This window comes from Nicotiana sylvestris, chromosome 7, assembly GCF_000393655.2.
Source record: "Nicotiana sylvestris chromosome 7, ASM39365v2, whole genome shotgun sequence".
NCBI classification, from domain to species: domain Eukaryota; kingdom Viridiplantae; phylum Streptophyta; class Magnoliopsida; order Solanales; family Solanaceae; genus Nicotiana; species Nicotiana sylvestris.
In genome coordinates this window covers 61,337,396-61,357,517 of record NC_091063.1, presented here as the reverse complement: position 1 = coordinate 61,357,517, position 20,122 = coordinate 61,337,396, and the positions used below count along the sequence as shown (strand labels likewise).

The 20,122-nt window shown below is 35.9% G+C and overlaps 2 protein-coding genes and 1 pseudogene across 2 annotated transcripts; 2 read left to right on the top strand and 1 right to left on the bottom strand.

Moving 5' to 3' along the window:
• Positions 1-9,191: 9,191 nt before the first annotated feature.
• On the top strand, positions 9,192-11,392 carry LOC104233399 (ATP-dependent helicase rhp16-like). Its single transcript, XM_070151003.1, has 6 exons — positions 9,192-9,383; positions 9,586-9,816; positions 9,937-10,037; positions 10,136-10,288; positions 10,430-10,670; positions 11,057-11,392. The coding sequence occupies exons 1-3, from the start codon at positions 9,258-9,260 to the stop codon at positions 10,015-10,017; spliced, it is 438 nt and encodes a 145-aa protein (XP_070007104.1). The 5' UTR covers positions 9,192-9,257; the 3' UTR covers positions 10,018-10,037; positions 10,136-10,288; positions 10,430-10,670; positions 11,057-11,392.
• Positions 10,175-11,135, top strand: LOC138873214 (DNA repair protein RAD16-like). Its single transcript, XM_070151659.1, has 4 exons — positions 10,175-10,312; positions 10,430-10,536; positions 10,590-10,670; positions 11,057-11,135. The coding sequence occupies exons 1-4, from the start codon at positions 10,175-10,177 to the stop codon at positions 11,133-11,135; spliced, it is 405 nt and encodes a 134-aa protein (XP_070007760.1).
• A 2,307-nt stretch (positions 11,393-13,699) lies between the features above and the next one.
• LOC104233398 (peroxidase 3-like) lies at positions 13,700-15,072 on the bottom strand (annotated as a pseudogene).
• Between the last annotated feature and the right edge of the window lie 5,050 nt (positions 15,073-20,122).

Below are 20,122 nucleotides of genomic sequence, written 5' to 3'. Positions count from 1 at the left end.
AGAGACTTAAGGCCCACTTCTGAGGCTTCTTCCGTACCTGCGGCCCAACCTTCCGCTTCTGTGGAGCCCAGCTCCAATGCCCTTATTCGCTTATGCGGTCCTCCTGTCGTATCTGCGATCACGCAGGTGGGGGAAAGCATTCACACCTGTGACCACCTGCTCACCTCCCTGCAAACTCCCCATATGAGGACCTCACCCTGTACCTGTGACCAAGGCTCCACAGGTGTGTTTAGACCAGCAGTCCTCAACTTCAACAACTTCTCCAATTCAACTCTTGATCCGTTAAATACCCCAAATCAACCCAAGGCCCCCCGGGACCTCAACAAAACATACCAACAAGTCTTAAAACATCATACGAACTTAGTCGAGCCTTCAAATCATGCTATACAACATCAAAAATACGAATCGCACCCCAATTCAAGCCTATTGAAACTAAAAAACTTCAACTTCTACAAACGATGCCGAAACCTATCAAATCACATCCGAATGACCTCAAATTTTGCACATAAGTCACAAATGACACAATAGACCTACTCCAAGTTGGGGAATAGGAATCCAGCCACGATATCAAAAAGTCCACTCCAGATCAAACTTCCCAAAAATTCAACTTTCGCCATTTCAAGCCTAATTCAACTACGGACCTCCAAATCACAATTCAGACATGCTCCTAAGTTAGAAATCACCAAACATAGCTAACGGAACCATCAAAACTTCATTCCTGAATCGTTTACACATAAATCAATATCCGGTAAACCTTTTCAACTTAAGCTTACAACTTTGAGTCTAAATGTCTCAATTAATTCCGAAATCCCTCCGGACCCAAACTGACTAACCCGGTAAGTCACATAATAGCGATAAAGCTCAAAAGGAGCAGAAAATAGGGGAACGAGGCTACAACTCTCAAAATAATCGGCTGGGTCATTGCATCCTCCCCTTCTTAAATAAACATTCATCCTCGAACGTGTCTAGAAACATACTTGGAGTCTCAAATAGGTATGGATATCTACTCCACATCTCCCACTCGATCTCCCAAGTACCCTCCTCAACTGGCTGATCTTTCCACTATACCTTCACTGAAGCTATATCCTTTGACCTAAACTTCTGAACATATCGATCCAAAATGGCCACCGGCTCCACATCATAAGTCAGATCACCATCCAACTAAATCGCGCTAAAATCCAAAACATGAGACAGATCACCAACATACTTCCGTAGCATAGAAACATGAAATACTAGATTCACACTAAACAAACTAGGTGGCAACCCAAGCTCGTAAGTCACCTCTCTAATCCTCCGAAGAACCTCAAATAGCCCAATATACCAAGGGCTCGGCTTGCTCTTCTTCCTGAACCTCATACACCCTTCATGGGTGAAATCTTGAGCAAAACCTTCTCCCCAACCATGTAAGCTAAATCATAGATCTTCCGGTCGGCATAACTCTTCTGTCTAGAATGCACCGTGCAGAGCCGTTCCTGAATCAATTTAACCTTGTCCAAAGCATCCTGAACCAAATCAATATCCAATAGCATAGCCTCACCCGGCTCAAACCAACCCACCAGAGATCTACACTGTCTCCCATACAAAACCTCATACGGATCCATCTAAATGCTCGACTGGTAGCTGTTATTATAGGCAAACTCGGCAAGCGGCAGAAACTAATCCTAAGAACCCCCAAAATCAATGACACAAGTGCATAGTATGTTCTCCAATATCTGAATAGTGCACTCAGACTGCCTATCCGTCTGAGGGTAAAATATTGTGCTCAACTCCCCAACACTGGTGGTGGGGACTGAAGGGAGCCCTGAGCACCGGGATAAATAATAGAAGGACATGGCATAGATGAGCCCTGTCCCGATGGAGCGCGGGACAAACTCTGAGTTGTAAGGGCACTAAGGGATGATTGACCCTGATGAGAACTGTATGAACCATGGCCGGATGATGCACCACAGTGAACTAGGCAAGCCACTTGAGCATGCCTATAAGGACAACCCATGACGTGGTGAAACTGATCCCCAAAAGGAGCACCGCTGAAACCACCTAGTCCACAAGGTCTTTTGGCATCCCTCTCACCTCGCTCCTGACTGTGAACCATCTCTATCTGCCGAGCAATGTTGACCACCTCATCAAACGTAGCACCAGATACCCTCTCTCGGGTCATAAGCAACCACAACTAATATGTGAGGCCATTGATGAACCTCCTAATCCTCTCTCTTTTAGAGGGAAACAACCAAATCGCATGACGATCCAACTCAAAAAACCTCACCTCGTACTGTGTCATGGACATGCCATCCTAACATAGCTGCTCAAACTATTTGAGAAGCTCTTCTTTGCGAGACTGCGACACGAACTTCTCCTAGAAGCGAATGGCGACCTCCTTCCAGGTAAGTGGTGTTGCACCAACTGGCCTGCGCCTCTCATCAACCTTCCACCAACTAAAGTCATACCTAGTGAACTGAAAAGTAGTGAACAAAAACCCACTGGTCTCCAAAATACCGACCTTTCGAAGAATCCTCTCACACATGTCCAAGAAGCCTTGGGCATCCTCCGACTCTATCCCATTAAAAGATAGAGGTCGGAGCCTCCCAAACCTCTCTAGTCTCTTCTGCCCATCCTCAGTCATAACAGCAACCACATGGGCCTAAGCAGCTACAACCATGTGGTAGTGCCCCTAGTGTCTGGAGTCCCTGCATCACCTGCTCTGGTGTACGGACGGTGGGAGTATGGGTACCTCCCCCGTCCTGAGAAGTGGCTACTGCGGCTAGAACAGAGACTGCCTAAGCAAGACCGGTACACACAGTCAGAATCTGAGACAAAGCCTCCTAAAGGCCTGGAATCACAATGGGCATAACTGATGCCTGAACTGGCCCCACTGGCTCATCCACAACTGGAACCTCCTCCTGAACCGGGGCAAATAGTGGATCAGCAGGTGCTGCCCTATCCACTATACGAGCTGCACATATGCCCCTACCACGTTCCCCATTGCGACCTCGACCTATCGTGGCCATAACTCGTAGTATTGGTGGTTGTCCATCCTATCTGGTTGCAAGTGCCCTTACCATTTGTACAAGAATAGAATATAGAAGTTTAGTCACCGAAATCAATAATCCGTACAACAAGAATACAAAAATGTGAAGTTTCCAAAAGGTTCAGCAGCCTCTCAAAGATAAGTACAGATGTCTCCGTACCAATCAGCAAGACTCTACTAAATTTGCTCATGACTTATGAGACCTATGTACCCTAGGCATTGATACCAACTTGTCACAACCCAAAATCCTAACCTGTCGTGATGGTGCCTATCGTGGTACTAGGCAAGCCGACATTTACGAAAACCTCTAATATTTTTTAACAAAAATGGATTCAAAACATTTAAAATGATAAAATTTCTCATAAGTAGGATAGTAATCCAAAACACAACGCAGAATAACAACTCCCAAATCGGGGTGTAATATAGTACATGGGCATCTAAGTGTCACAAGTCTGGAATACACTGCCTAAGAAAGTCCGAAAATAAATACAATAAAAGGAAAGATAGGGAAGAAGAAAAAGGTTTGCGAATGTCGGGCAGCTACCTTGGAATCTCCCAGAAGATCAATTGTGCGAAGAAATCAACACTCACCGTGTATGGAAACACCTAGATCTGCACACGAAGTACAAGGTATAGCGTGAGTACAACCAACTCAATAAGTAACAATACTAAATAAAGAGCTTAAGATAGTGACGAGCTACACAGTTTTAGCTTAATTTCAGAAATCTCAACACAAGAAAAGTATGCATGCTTTCAAGTCTGGAAATTTAAGTCAAATCAGTTAATTCATGTCAAGTTCAAGTAAAATAGGATGCAGTATCTCTCGAATATTTCAAAATAATGATATATGGCCACTGAGTACAACAATAAATAAATCACATATATCCTCTCAGTGCAACAGTCACTCAGTCCTCCCATTCACTCTAACCTCACAATCACTTATTCCTATCAATCATTAAGCACTCATCACTTGTACTCAACAGGTACCTGCGTTCACTGGGGTGTGTACAGACTTCGGAGGGGCTCCTTCAGCCCAAACACTATATCAAGCCAATCATGGCATAAATTAATAAAACATGTTGCGGCGTGAAACCCAGTCCCATAAAATATTCTCACAATCAAGCCCTCGGCCTCACTCAGTCATCAATCTCTCCAGACTCTCGGGCTCTCAGAGATCATAAAAATCAGCCCAAACAACAATGATATGATGTATCAACCAGGAATAACAAAGATTGAGATATGATATGCAAGAAAAACTAAGACTGAGTACAAACAGTAATTAGCTGGTAATTCAACATGTATCACGGCCTCTGTTGGTCCCAACAATACAACACATAGCCTAAACATGATTTCTACCATGTTTTGCAGTCAAAATTACTATAACGTATGGAAAGCATATAGCTAGCAACAAGTTATACAACTTCACAGTTTCATGGAATGGACCAAATCCCAATTCCTACGATGCACACCCTCACGCCCATTACCTAGCATGTGCGTCACTTCAAACCAATCACAATACACAAAACACAGGGTTTCATACCCTCAAAATCAGATTAGAACTGTTACTTACCGTAATCTGAGCAAGTCTCTACTCCAATACGACTTTACCTAAAAAATCAGAGTCTGAACGCCTCTAATCTAGCCACAAACAATTTGGTAAAATCAATACTGGCTAAATGAATCAATTCCATAAGAAAAATATGAAGTTATTAATCCAAATCCGAAATCAGCTCAAAGTCGGCCACCGGGCCCACGTCTCGGAATCCAAAAAAATCACAAAACTCGAAAGCCCATTCAACAACGAATCTAACCATACTAAATTTATCAAAATCTGACACTAAATTGTCACCTAAATCCCCAAAATCAACTCTACAAATTGCAAGCCTCAAACCCCCAAATTTCACCTCAAAACCACATAATCTAGGTGGGAAAATCAATGGGGAAACAAGATTATTGATCAAAAATGAGTACAAGGAGCTTACCTCAAGAATCCCCTCGAAAATCCTCTCAAGAATCTCCAAAACCCGAGCTCAACATGTTAGAAATGGTAAAAATCTCGGAACCCTCATTTTAAATAGTCTGCCTGACAATCTCGCTTTTGCGGCCAACTTAGCCGCTTTTGTAGTTTTGTAGGAGAGACTCAAGTCCCACTTCTGCGGCTTCTTCCGTACCTGCAGCCTAACCTTCCACTTCTGCAGACCCGCTTCATCTAGCAACCCTCCGCTTCTGCAGAGCCTAGCTCCAATGCCCTTATCCACTTTTGCGATCCTCCTGCCACATCTGTGGTCACGTAGGTGTGGGAAAGCCTTCGCACCTGCGACCACCTGCTCACCTCCCTTCAAGCTCCGCATCTGCGAACCTCACCCCGAACCTGCGACCAAGGCTCCACATGTTCGTTTAGACCAGCAGTCCTCAACTCCACCAACTTCTCCAATTCAACTCTTGATCTGTTAACCACCCGGAATCAATGCGAGACCCCCCGGACCTCAATTAAACATACCAACAAGTCTTAAAACATCATACGAACTTATTCGAGCCTTCAAATCGCGTCAAACAACATCAAAAACATGAATCGCACCATAATTCAAGCCTATTGAAACTAAGAGAATTCAACATCTACAAATGACGCTGAAACCTATCAAATCACATCTGACTGACCTTACATTTTGCACACAAGTCATAAATGATACCACGGACCTACTTCAACTTCCGAAATTGGAATCCAACCTCGATATCAAAAAGTCTACTCCCAGACCCGAAGCGACTAACCCGGTAAGTTACATAACAGCTATAAAGTACAAAAGGAGTAGAAAATAGGAGAACAGAGCTACAACTCTCAAAACGACCAGCGGGGTCGTTACATTCTCAAACCAAAGCTTCAATGCTTCTTCATTGGTGGACAATTAATTTTTTCAATTAACAACCAAATTCGGACTATAACCATGATTTTAGGTTTCCACAATAGCATTTAGATTATTTAACAAATAGCAGGCGAAGTATAATGTTATAGTATATTGTATAATATTACAGTATATTGTTATAGTATATTGCATATTATTATAGTATACCATTATAATATATTATATACTATTACAGTACACTATTGCAGTATAGTTATATACTTTTATAGTATATTATATATCATAACAGTATACTATTGGACTGTATTCTTCAAATTTCAGCGGAAAATTTCGTTCTCAAGTATCTTAAACCAGCTCCAAATGCAACCAACTTTCACTATGAACTTCCTGAAGGTACTATAAGCATTATTTTACAACGCCCACTTCGAATTAAACATCAAGTATTCAAAATAAAATTTTAAATTTAGGAGCTTCAACCTCTACAATGGTGGGTTTTCAGATACTCACAAAACTTTTGATTTGGGAAGCCTAATATATAACCACGACAACACATGCGTTCAGAAATACAAATAAATACACAAAAGAGAAAAGTTTGGAAAAAATAATAGTATTAATTATGAAAGAGAAATTTGAAATATACTAATATGGAAAGAGAATTTTGGAGTGTAACTCATGTAAAATAATATGAAAACTTATCTTTTAAAATTATATAGAAAATTCTATAAAAATTAGGAATGCACGGGTTTGTACTGGATTTTCATCATCCACTAAAAAGACTAAGCTATGAGTATATTTTGAAAGGGGAATGGAATGTTTGGGTGTGGGACTATGCTTGTTTAGAGAGATTGAAAAGGTAATGGGGATTGGGTAAGTCGGAAAAATAGTTTGGGCCTCATAGGCAAAAAAAAAAAAAAGTAAATCCTTTGGGCTTGGGTATAAAAAGGAAAATAGTTTGGACTAAATGGGCTTGGGTGATTGTTTTTTAAACTTGCATATTCATATTAATAGCCTGTTTGGCCAAGTTGCAAAAATCAGCTTATTTTGATAAGTGCTTTTTTTCAAAAGTATTTTTCTCAAAAGTACTTTTGGTGAGAAGCGGTTTGTGTTTGGCTAATTAGTTTAAAAAGCACTTCTGAGCAGCAATTAGTGTTTGACCAAGCTTTAAAAAATTGCTTCTAAGTGTATTTTTCTCAAAAGTGCTTCTCAAAAAGTGCTTTTGAAGAGAAACTACTTTTTTCTGCTTCTCCAAAACTGCTTCTGCTTATTCTCAAAAGCACTTTTTTTTTCTTTCCAGAAACTTGACCAAACACCTCATAGGTCGGTACAAGTTACAACTATCACAAAATAGGTTTGACCAGTTAATATGCTATTGACTTATAACTCTAAATAGTTAACGGTTTGTGGCCTGGGCATTTGTTGTGGCTGGCTTGCCATATCCAATCTCTTTGATGTTGGTTTAAGTTCGTTGATGATATCTGTCATGACCCATTTTCTTCTATAGGTCGTGAAAGCGCCCAATATCGCCGTTAGGCAAGCCAACGGTGAACTAGCCATGTATTTATTCTTTTCAATAATTTCAAAGTAGTTGATTTTTATCTATTAAGTAAATAAGAAGTGAAAAATTTAATAAAGTAAAGTGTAAAAAATTAAAAAACAAGTGCGGTGAAATAAATACTCAAAATCTATCAAGTATCTACTAGCATGTTTTCAAGACTTGTGTCACAAGTGTATGAGTAATTAGTAGAATATAAAAAATACTATGCTACTGTCTGAAATAGAATAGACAGAAAGTAAATACAAAAGAGAGATTGCGGGTGCTCCAGAACGGCCTCAGAAAGCAGATCATCACTAAGTCTCGGGGTAATGGGGGTACGTGCCGGAATGACTGCTAGATGCACCTGCGTCAAATCCTGCACGATTAGTGCAGAAGTGTAGCGTGAGTACATAAACAACATATACCTAGTAAGTATCTAGTCTAACCTAGAAGAAATATTGATGAAGGGTCTACACATCTACTATGAGCGAACAAATAACAACAACATATCCAGTATAATACCACAAATGGGGTCTGGGAATGGCAGTGTATATGCAGACCTTACCTCTGCCTAGCGAGGTAGAGAGGCTGTTTCCAATAGATCCTCGGCTATGGGCTAACAAATAAAATACAGAAATTCTAAATAAGCATAGAATATGTGAATAATAACACATTATCAAGCAGTGAATAAATGATTCTTTAACTGATAGAAGAATTCAAAAATGTCCAACAACCACCTACTAACTCCAAATTAATTTATTTCATTAAATAAATTATAACCTCTCAAGCCATAAAATAATATCAAGTGTAATCGAGCTCCGAATATTATCACGCACGATTTATGCCGAGGTCGTATGGACCGATCCAAATACTGTGTGCACTTCCGAGGGACGACACGAACCATAGATGCATCTATTATACTGCCAAGGCGAACGGCCTACTCCCATGAGAGTAGAGAATTTTACCTCGCTCGTGAAAGTACTTGCGACGCGAGGGGACATGAATTTAATAAAGTTATTATATATTCCTCAAATCTTCCAAAAATAAGAAATCTAAATTCAAAAATTTCAACTTTGAAATTCCTAGTCTCAGGTCTATTCAAGATACTTAATATACATAATAAACACAATAGTACAATTAAAGCATGATGTGGGTCTAAGACTATCCGGACATATAATGGGATTTAGCTACGCATGGACTCTCGTCACCTAGCGCGTATGTAGCTCCCCACACAAGTAATACACAATAAGATACACCTAAGAGGATGAGTTCCCTCTTACAAGGTTAGGCAAGAGACTTACCTCGTTCTCAAGCTCATTTCCGGTCCAGAAATCCCCTTTAAATCCTCAACTTGGTGTCAAACAACCCGAAACTAGCCAAATATAATATAAATTAATCAATACATGTTCAAAGTTCATAATCTAACTATTAGAGTGATTACCCAACCCAAGATGGAAGATTCCTAAAATTTACCCCTGGGGCCACTTGCCCAGATTTCGAAAACTTTTGAAGATGAATGTTACCCATAACCTCATGCGCTCAAATATAAAATTTTCACTCAATTCTATAATCATTTTCGTGGTTAAATCTAATTTTTATCAAGACCTAGATTTTTTAACTAAATCCAAAATTTCAACAATTTTACATGTTAAAATCTACCCACAATATGTGTATTAAACATACATTGGGTAGGAATTACTTACCTTAAAGTGTTAGGCGAAAACCCCTCTACGAAGAGCTCAAAAATCGACCAAGATGTGAAAGAAATGAACCAAAGAGTCCCGACATTAACCAAGTGTTAGGCGATCGCGAAGGCAATCTGCCCAAGGCCCAGGAGATGGCAAACCGCGAAGGCGAGGAACCACACGCAAATGTGAAGGCTGACGAGCCTGAGCTTCCCGAACGCTGGGTCCATGTTGAACAATCGTGTAGCTTATGTAAAGATACGGTGGAAGATCCAATAGTGAGTTTGTGACCCTGACGTTACTTAGCTGAAATTTAATTTGACAGATTTCTCCTTTTTGCATTTAGTACTTATTTTTCATGTTGTCCGTTCAAGGTCCAAGAACTTGGAGCACCTTTCAATTGCTCATTGTCAGCCTGAATGTTGCATGTACACCCTTTAGACACTGAGATATTTATCAAAAGTACTTTGATTGTTGCAGGTTACTTCTTGCACACACGTGTTTTGCAAGACGTGTTTGATAAACTTTGCTGAAAGTAGGGGAAAACTGGCATGCCCTTCATGTGATAAACCCCTTACATTTGACTCCAATGCAAATAATGATAAGGGGGATTCTAGTTCTAAGCCTACTGTCAAAGGGTTTAGGTCCTCAAGTATATTGAACAAAATTCAGCTCGATGAATTCCAGACAAGCACTAAAATAGAAGCTTTGGTATGCAATTACCTTATACTCTATCATCATATTGCTCCTCAGTTTGCTTTTCTTCTTTGCAAAGTGAGGGGGTATGCGCAATACAAGTTTGATGTTCATTTCTACTTTTATTGAATGTAGAGGGAAGAAATTAGGTTGGTTGAAAGAGACGGTTCTGCAAAAGGAATAGTTTTTAGCCAGTTCACGTCGTTTTGGATCTGATACACTATTCTCTTCATAAGGTAACATATGAAGATACTTTTCTCCATTCATATTTCCCCCTAGCTCCTTTTTTTCTATCTGTAACAAAAAGAAACTTGTCTTGTGTATATTCGGGCAGTCGGGCATCAGTTGTGTTCAATTAGTTGGATCCATGTCTATGGCTGAAAGAGATGCTGCAGTTACCACATTTACTGAAGATCCAGAATGCAGGATACTTCTTATGAGCTTGAAAGCTGGAGGTGTTGCCCTCAATCTTACAGTTGCATCACATGTAAGGGCTCTATTTTCTTTCTCTGTATACGCCGACTCTGGTAACCATTCTAAATTCGAAAAGGCTTGTGCATATATGGTGTTGCACTCTTCAGATTTCCTGTTATTTGGTTCATTTGGTATATCCAATTTCATATGCTAGGTTTTCTTGATGGATCCTTGGTGGAATCCTGCGGTGGAGCTGCAAGCACAAGATAGAATCCATCGAATAGGGCAACATAAACCAGTCAAGCGTGTTTTGCATTTCTTGTACTTTGGATGCCGTTGACTGGAGAGCTTATTATTGTTTTCTAATTTTGCAGGATTGTGAGATTCGTAATTGAGGATACAATTGAAGAAAGGATCTTAGAGTTACAAGAGAAGAGGAAACTATTTTTTGAAGGGCAAGTAGTACTGTCTTTTTCTTACCGTCGTTTATATGGTTGCATGTATTTGACTAAAGGATATGGTGATGAGTTGAAATTATTTTCATACATTTCCTTCAGTGGGAGAGGCCTTCAGAAGTTATGGAAATCAAGTAATTTTCTTTTAGATGTTACAACTGATAGTGAGAGCTCATTTAAAGCCTGTTCATGTCTTCTCATTCAAATAATTCTCAAAGATAAAGCATTTGATGAATGTTATTGACAGCCTTTCTGTTGCGTTTTGCTTTTGAGTTCACTTATTTGCTCCCACTCCCTCCCTCCTCCGCTCTTTCTTTCGAAAATCATTTTCCTCTAACTGTTTGTTTTCCCTCTGACATGCTGAACTTCCAAGTTTTTGATTGCAGGACTGTCGGTGGTTCTTCAGATGCCTTGGGAAAGCTAACAAAGTCAGACTTGGATTTCCTGTTTTATCGTCACTTTTAAATGTTTTCTGTTTCTTCAGTTTGGCAAACAAATTCTCATATGCTTTGTATAGCTTCTAGCAAAAATTTTGTACCTAGTGTTCTGACATTTGCCCTTAGGCTGTGCAGCGTTTGATCTATCCTGAGTGAGTTTCTGTTGCTTCTGAATCACAGTGATTAGTTTCATCAATTGTAAATTGTTCTAATTGTTTCCAAATGTGGTCTTCCATTTTAAACTTCACCAGCATGATAAAAATTGCATTTGAATGCATATCTCAAGGCAGGTCATGGAAATGTGCATCTCTATTTGCCCTTGGTCTGTTACTGTTACATATACATGGTAGTTTCCAACTTTAGGCCCCTTCAATTCTTTCGCAAATTTGGTGCAGATAAGCTTATTCCGTTCAATTGTTAGACTCTTCAACCTCTCATCTATTTCTCATCATCATCATGCTATATTATTAGTGGGAAGACCAAAGTTGAAAGACGAGAATAACCCTATAAAGCTAAAGTACTATAATACCCTTAAAAATAAATAAATTATTACTTAACTCTTATGTACAAAAACGTAAGAAAAAACAGTCCACAATAAATATTCCTAACAATCACCATAATGTTGTAGTCGAGTCTCTTTCACCTCTATCCGTTTTCATACTATTGAACAGTTACACATAAATAAGTTCAATAACCTAAGCATTAATAAGTAGACTTGAACAGTTAGACACAAATATGTTCGGATAACCTAAGCATTAGAGCAAATGAAGAGACAGACAATTATTAGTAGAGAAAATTAACGTCTTAGGATCATCAATGCACCTGCAGCTCATGAGAATGTCAAGGAGTTCAAATATATAGTTGCTTTATTCATGGTCAATAGATTGAGAACTAAGGATAGCTAGGGAGTAGGCGGCAGCAGGGGATGAATGAAGTCATCAAGTAAAATAATTAATCATCAGAAACCTTGTTTACTACCCTATTTTTCAGTATCTTATCCTTCACCGCAACCCTTCTCCCCCTCCTCTTCCATCACGTGGATTCATAGGGGTGTGCCGATATGCTGAATAGCCAGTGAGCTCCCTGTTTATGAGCATTATTGTGTCTCTCTGCTTGATATCTAAGGAGTTCTATACAGAGAAATTTGTGTGTTCATAATGTTTATCTTTTAATTTATTTGTTACCATTGGAAGTAGTATACATATAATTCAGAATTTCAGATTTTAATAATTTTTAACAAAATGTATTAGTAGGCATTAAAATTCATTGGAAATGTCTATGATATTAGCATTGTACACGCAAAATATTATTTTTGTGGTACAAGCACATGCATCCAAAGCCTATTGCTAATTAATAACCAGTGCTGGCTCAATATATGTATGCAAGTTGGATTCTTTATCTATCCTTACATTGAACTCTACTAACCGGTCATGAAAAGAAAGCAATAGCACATGTACGAGATTGATTGTAGGAACAAAGTTCAATAGTACTAAAAATATCATACGACTTGGAACTTTGCTGCTGGTATGGTAATTTTATTTGAAAAATGAATGTCAATCTACATATATAGGTAGTCTTAGTTTCTTTTACATTGTCATGTCAAATTTAAGAAAAACTTAAAAATAATTGTATTTACGTACATTTTAGTAATCTAGGATTTGTAGTACATAGGTGCACTACTAAAAAAGAGTAAGAGAAAATGTATTAATTGGGAATTGATCCCTCTATTCCCCTTCGTAATTAACTCAACTTTCAACTAAGTCCACATTTAATCTTCTTGGAACATGGGCGCCTAATATGATATCAATTTCAGAAAATATGTACATAAAATATTTAAGTTTACGAAAAGACCATGAGTTCACGTGCCCTATATTTTTACCTATAAATCCGCCCCAGAAGGAAGTGCATCATTCATGTCAAAGAAATTCAGACCTTCTACTATCAAAGCTCCAAATATCTAAGTTGAATTACCCAATTACCAAAAAAAGTGCAATGTTCATTTTACCCTTCATCTAAAAGATTACTCCTATCAACGTAGAAAATATAATTAAAAAGTTATATTGGATTTTAAAGTTTGCTCTAAAATTGTCATGAACTTATTATGGTTCTTGGTTAATTGCGAATTTCTTCCTTTATTTAGTTAGCTAAATAGGATCACATTAATCAATTTCAAAAACTTACATTTTTCTATTTAATTTTTATTGTATAACGTAAACATAGTGTTTAATGGAGTAACATTTATATACTCATTGATAGGGGTATACGTGCAAAGCGCGTGCCCAGAAACTAGTACTATAAATAATTGATACTGAACTTTTCTTGAAGCTCCGGATGAAAGAAAGACTTGCAGCAAATGGAAGATGAGATGTTCGAACTTGATGTTCACTAAACAACTTTGCCGTCTGCTAAGGTTTTGATGGAATTCTTTAGTTACTCAGGACAAAGGCATCCAATCAATATTGATGAATATTTAATAGTTCTCAATCTCAGCTGCATTATGAAAGAATATAAAGACAAAGGTTCATTTCTAGCAAAATGCTCTAAAGCAAATTCAGAAGCACCAGATTGGATCTTAGTTTTGTTTCAACAAAACCATCAAGATACAAAACAATTGGAATAAGTACAAAAAAGAACATGATACATGTTAGGAAATCATTCACACCAAGGTACACACACACCCAAACACACAATCGTTGCACTCAACTATTCACAACTGCACACTGCTTCCTAATTTCACCAGCAGAGCCAGTCTTGACTTCAATCCTGCCCATTTTCTCCATTGCCTGAGCAAATTCAGCATAGAATTGTTTGAGTGATCCTTGTACTAGCTGGTTGATGTATGACTTTGTTGTCGCACTTGTAGTCAAGGGCTGCATCAGATTGGAATAGCCCTCTTCTCTTGAGCAGAAGCTTAAAGTAGCTAAGATCAAGTGTCCTGAAACTGCCAGGATCCATTTCAACAATTGTGGTATTGTCATTGGTTGATTTGCATTTCCTCGCCTTAAGATTAGCTGCATATTCACTGTCTAGAGATGGATCTTCTGTGCCCAAAACTCCAGTAAAATTGTATAAACGTGTGAGCAATGAGAGATTCCAATGGTATGTGCACCTAATAACATATTATTCATAGTAATAATGTTTTTTTTTTATTTGTAGAGAAACTAAATTTATGGAAAATCTCAATATAGAAGAACTAAGTAGAAATTTGTACTAATTTAAACTTACCAGACAATAGGACCAAGTCTTTTAGGTCAAGACCCTCGCTAGCGAAAGACATCTGAAGACTGGAGAAGTTACTAGTTGGAGGAAGGATGTTTGCCAAGGCCTCGGACGCGTTTGATATTCTGCCATCTCTTCTACCAGTTGGTACATTCCAGTAAGGGCCTCCCTATCATACAAAGAAGTAAAAGGGAGACAATGAGACAAGTAAATACAAGTTGTAAGTTGGTTCAAGTTTTGTACTTACTGTGACCACAACAGAGTCTCTAGCAACCAAGGCAACAATATATGCACAAGAGACTACTCCAGGACATTCAGCTTCAACTATTTTCTTCACACCATCAATGAATGAGAAGCCTCTCAATGTTTGATTAGGGCCAACCACTTTGTCTGTTTGGTGATCTTGTGCTCGACGTGAAATTCAGAAGTACTGAACCATCATAACCCTACAAATACTCAGAAGAAAAAAGAGAAAATTAAACTGCATTACTTCAAGATGTTACTGTTTAGTGAAAATATTGTTGCATGTAAAATACCTACCCTGACAAAGCAATCGTGGAAATGCAGTCTGAGCAAGGCAGCTGCAAGAGATGGAGCATTTGGTATGTGCTTTTGCACATAATCTTGAATTATCTTCTCAACTTTTGGACAGCTCTTGGCATAAAAGTTGAGCTGTAACTGAGCATGGCTAGAACCTACTAGAATACACAACACTAAAAATTACCCAAATGGCCAAATTTAGCCATTTTAATTACTTACTTCTTTTTGCAACTTTTGAAAGAGGTCTATTTCTTTGTTCGAGTTGCTACACACATCAATTCCAAATAGATCAGAGAGAATTTATAGACACATTGCTTTAGCTAACTTGCATTTTGTTTGTTATTATTGGCTATTGAATGTTCATATTAAGTGGGATTAGTAATATAAACAACTCTGTTGTTCCTTGAGCCGAGGGTCTATCGGAAACAGCCTATCTATCTTTATAAGGTAGGGGTAAGATTTGCATAAACAGTAGACCCCATTTATGGGATTACACTGGGTCTGTTGTTGTTGTTGTAGTAATATAAACAACACTTACATTATCAGGCCCTTTTTGTTTATTGTTTCTGTTCTGTGTTTTAAGAGATATAAGGCATTTGGTATTAGTAGCTCAATGTGGGGATCAAAATATGTAGTATTAGTTCGTATATAGGAAAGGTTTTTAAAGCAAACAACTTCACCTGAAATTAAACCACCATCCTCTTAATGTACTTGGGGATAATATTTTAGTATAGTTTGTTCATTTAGCCAACTAATTTTCAATTTCATGTTAGCAGTTTCATTTGATCTAATATTGAATGTTAGGTGCCTGAAACATTTCCTACAAGTTCTTTCTACAAAAATAACGTTTAATTTTTATATACTTGGAAACAAATATTAGACACCTGAAACATTTCCCACATGTTCTTTCTATAAAAATTTGTTTTTGTTGCAAAGTGGCTTAATTTACGTTCCAGATTACAAAGAATGGAGAGATTAATTCCAGAAAATTTGAAGTTTAGCAAGTCTAATTGATTGGTGGAGGAAAACATTAACGTAGGCATTATGTTAATATATATATATATCTATATTATATTAAAAGCACGAAGGTCCTTAGCAAAATGTCGTTTGCCTTTTTTACCCTTTAAAAACAAAATTTACATTGGATAAAATTATAAAATCAAAAAAATTTCTTATATTTAGGAATTCTAAATAAATAAAAAAATCTAATATAATTTAGTGTTTAATATCTTCTCCTAATAAAGATACAATATATTAAGACATAAAAGAATACAAAAAAGGTAGGAGGAAAGATTTTTGTTGGTTTCCAACAAGGAAACTTCACGTTTTATGTGGTATTTTTTTTCTTTGTCCTTGTTTAATCAAAAAGACCAATTTTTCTTTTCATATGATTTATTTGTTGTTTTTAAAATTTGAATCATAAGTATTTTATTAGAAGCTTGGTTGTTAAATTCGTTAAAATTTACTATGGCATTAAGTTATGAAATAGTAATTATTGTTTAAAAAATAGTAATCATTAATTTGTGATAAGAAACTAATTATCATAATTTAATTGACAAAATTACCTCAATGCATATGTTAAAATAAAATAGATGGAAAATGACTTTTATTTTTGGTCAAACAAAAACTAATATTATTACCGAGAAATTTTGCTACATAATTTAACTTTACAAAACAAGAATTAGTTAGTAAATTCATCTTGTAGCTAATAGGATTTTTTTATAATATATAGCTGATTCTGTCACTAAGTAGGATTAGCGATAAATTTTATTATTTAACTACATAATTTATCTATTGTTAATTTTTCTTCTCTTTGTAGTTAACTTGTCTTAGAATACATGGTACCTAGATGACTATTTTGATACGAAATTAATATAAAAGAACGAGATACATAATAACACTAAACTTTCAATTATCTTGGTTGTTGTCGTACTTAGATAGAACATCCACTATTTTTTGTTACTAAGTAGGCTCAATATTTGTCATATTCAAGAGCTTATATTTTTAAAAATCTTATTGTTAAGGGCTTATATTTTTCATAATTTTATACGGATCGATAGAAGGTACATGCGCATCGCGCTTATCCTAGCACGAAGACCCTTAGCGAAATGTCGTTCGCCTTTTTTACCCTTTAATATAGATTTTATATTGGTTATAATTATAATTTAATTATTCTACTAATATTTAGGACTTAAAAGTCAACTAAATTTTGGTCATTAAATCTTCTCTTATTCGGACTACATATATAGAAACTAAATTTTAGGAATTTAACACCAAATAAAAATTTACTTATAAATCCTTTCCTTAAATAAATTATGTAAAGTAATTATGACATTTTCACACGTGCATTAGACAAAATGTGTATAAACGTGTTAGAAATCTACTAAGAAAATTTTAGATCTAATTTTAGGTCTTCAAAAGTTAAAGATTACTAATAATATGTAAACCAAACTTAAACATACTAGGTTGTGTATGAAAATATATATAAATAAGATTAATACGACATGCTTACATTTTGAAAATAATAGTAGTATTTTTAATTTGAAGTAATAAGTACTATAATGTACTTTAAGTTAATTATTTGAATTAATTGAATATATATTGTAAATTTATACACATATTAAATTAAAAATCGATTACAATACTCGAAAATTAAAACATATATAAGATAAATTTATATATTGAAATTAATTAAAATAAATTATATACATTTATTCATAAGTAATTTAAAGTAGTAGTTAAAATAGCTAAAAGAAAACATGGTGAGCGAAAGGTATAAATTGATATTCCTCATTGAATTAGCTATACAAAATCAATATTCTTTGTTGAAATAAATTTACACATTTATTTTAATTTAAAAATAATATTTATATAATTTTTTAAAAGTTTTATACTCATTTAGATAGGTTACACGCGCAATGCGCGTACCGTAAGACTAGTACCATATTAAAAGCATGAACTCCTTAATTAAAAGTTAAATTACTTAAATGCTCCTTTAAATTATATTAAAACCCTAATTTTAAAATAAAAAAAATTAATGCCTACAAGAGGGCCCAAGCAACGTTTCATGCTTTATTAAGAGACACAACTTACAACCATTCTGTGAGGGAAAAAACACATTGAATAGCTAATTCCAAAAGGTGCTATTGTTGATAAAATGATTGGTACCAATTATTGCCGAAATATGACAATATCCAAAGCGGATCAAATACAAGCATTACATATTTAACCCAACAAGTTGTATTTGACTTTATCGAGATATCTTTACATGTGCAAAAATACTTTAATATATACATATATACCTTAAACTTGCATTCATTTACCATTGATCCTGAATTTCACCTTTGCATTGCCTCTCTTCAATTTTTGACATTCACACTTTTCTCCACTATTTATTATTATGTCCGCCACCAATCCGTTCGCAACATTGCATGCAAATCAATAGATAAACAAAACTTAATCCATTTGATGCCTTTGGGTTTGCTTTTAGGAATTATAGTTGAAAGGTGGTGACTATTTTTCGGATTAGTTTCTCCATCTATCATGCTGCTATAAACTCATTTTTCTTCAATGTCGGAAAATTTGATTGGCAATGGATACGGATTACGCACGAATCTGCTATATCCATTCCTACAAACGACTGAAGTAATTGATCTAATCTAATCAAAACTACCTTCAACTTTATATACTATTTAGTTATCCATTATATTTAATTTTCATTTTGAATTCAGCCACAGAATCGACAAACAGTACCTTGCTTCTTCAATTAAAAATTTGGTGACAAGTGTCAGCTTCTAGAATTCCTAAAGGTACTTGCCAATATTCTTTTATTTCTTTCTAATTTAATGTATGTATTTTAGATTTAGCTTAGTAAGATGAATGAAGGAGAAGCACTGTTCAATACCGTAATATTTTGGAACTCTAAGACATCAAATTGGAAACTTAATGCTAATCAAGATAGTGTTGAGTAAACATAGAGAATTAATTTTCTTTTTATCAAAATTAATAAGAAAGGTGCAATTCCGTCTTCAACTGAGTCTACTCGACTGATTCATCCACTTGAAATTTGTGTAAAAATTACTAAAACTTAAAATTTATACGGGGAACTTTAGTTGCTCCAAAAAAAAATATGAACCTGAAGATGTTGATGCTACCACAGTTGAGGAACAAGATGAACAAAGGAAGAGGATGAAAAGAATCAATGAAGACTAACGTTCGCTAAATAAAGATTAGTGATCTTTCTTTATAATGGAAGAAATTATGAAATAATTTGATTTTTGAAGTTGTATTTAACGAAAAGTTATTATTGTTGGTGTATCAACCTATATATCAAATTTCGTGTTTTTCTTCACAAGAAAAGCAACTTGTACTGGCCTAATATTCATTTTGATCCATAATTATTCTATTATTTCTATTTTATTGATTTTCACATATTATCTATCTCCTTATATATGAAAACAATTATTCAATAAAAAAAAGTATCGGTGAAATCGGTTCTATAGATATAAGTCAAATCTATATTATTTTATGTTAAGCTAAATGATTGAGGGTGCGTTGTAAATAAACTTATTTTATTGGTCTGACGATGTTATCTTGTGATATTCTTTTAAGATTATCAAAAGTTGTATGTGATAGATCCACATTGATCATATATAAAATCTTATAGTGTATACTTTTACGTATAATTATTTCCTCAAACTTTTGTTTTTAATAATATTGATATTATTTTATAAAACTGTATATTACATAACTTGATATACACGTGCAATGTACGTGACGAGAAACTACTATAAATTAACGTAGGCATCTCTCAAAAGCTAGGTTTCATCTATTTTTTTCCTCCTTTTTTTGATCATTTAAGCCAAATGTTTGATTGAAAAGATACGCTCATTAACTGAGCCAAGCCGTTCATTCAAAAGGCACACCCATTACCTGAGTTACTGAGCCAAACATTTCGTTCAAAAGGCATGCCCACTTATTTTAGAAGCGTAACGGTTTTTTCTTCCATTTTAGTAAGGGGCAAACACTTGTGGTAAATACAACCAAAGACCGAGTAATTTTATACTATTACTAGATGGTGGTGTCCGTGCTAAGCACGGCCATATGCCCGAAATCAACATGATTATAGAAAAGGTTCAACATCAGGAAAACGTGTCATTAAGAACACTCAAACTAAAAGTTTGAAAATGGATTAACATTTCCAACAAATGAAAGTAATAAAATACTTTCATGATAAATAAAATAGATTAATATTTC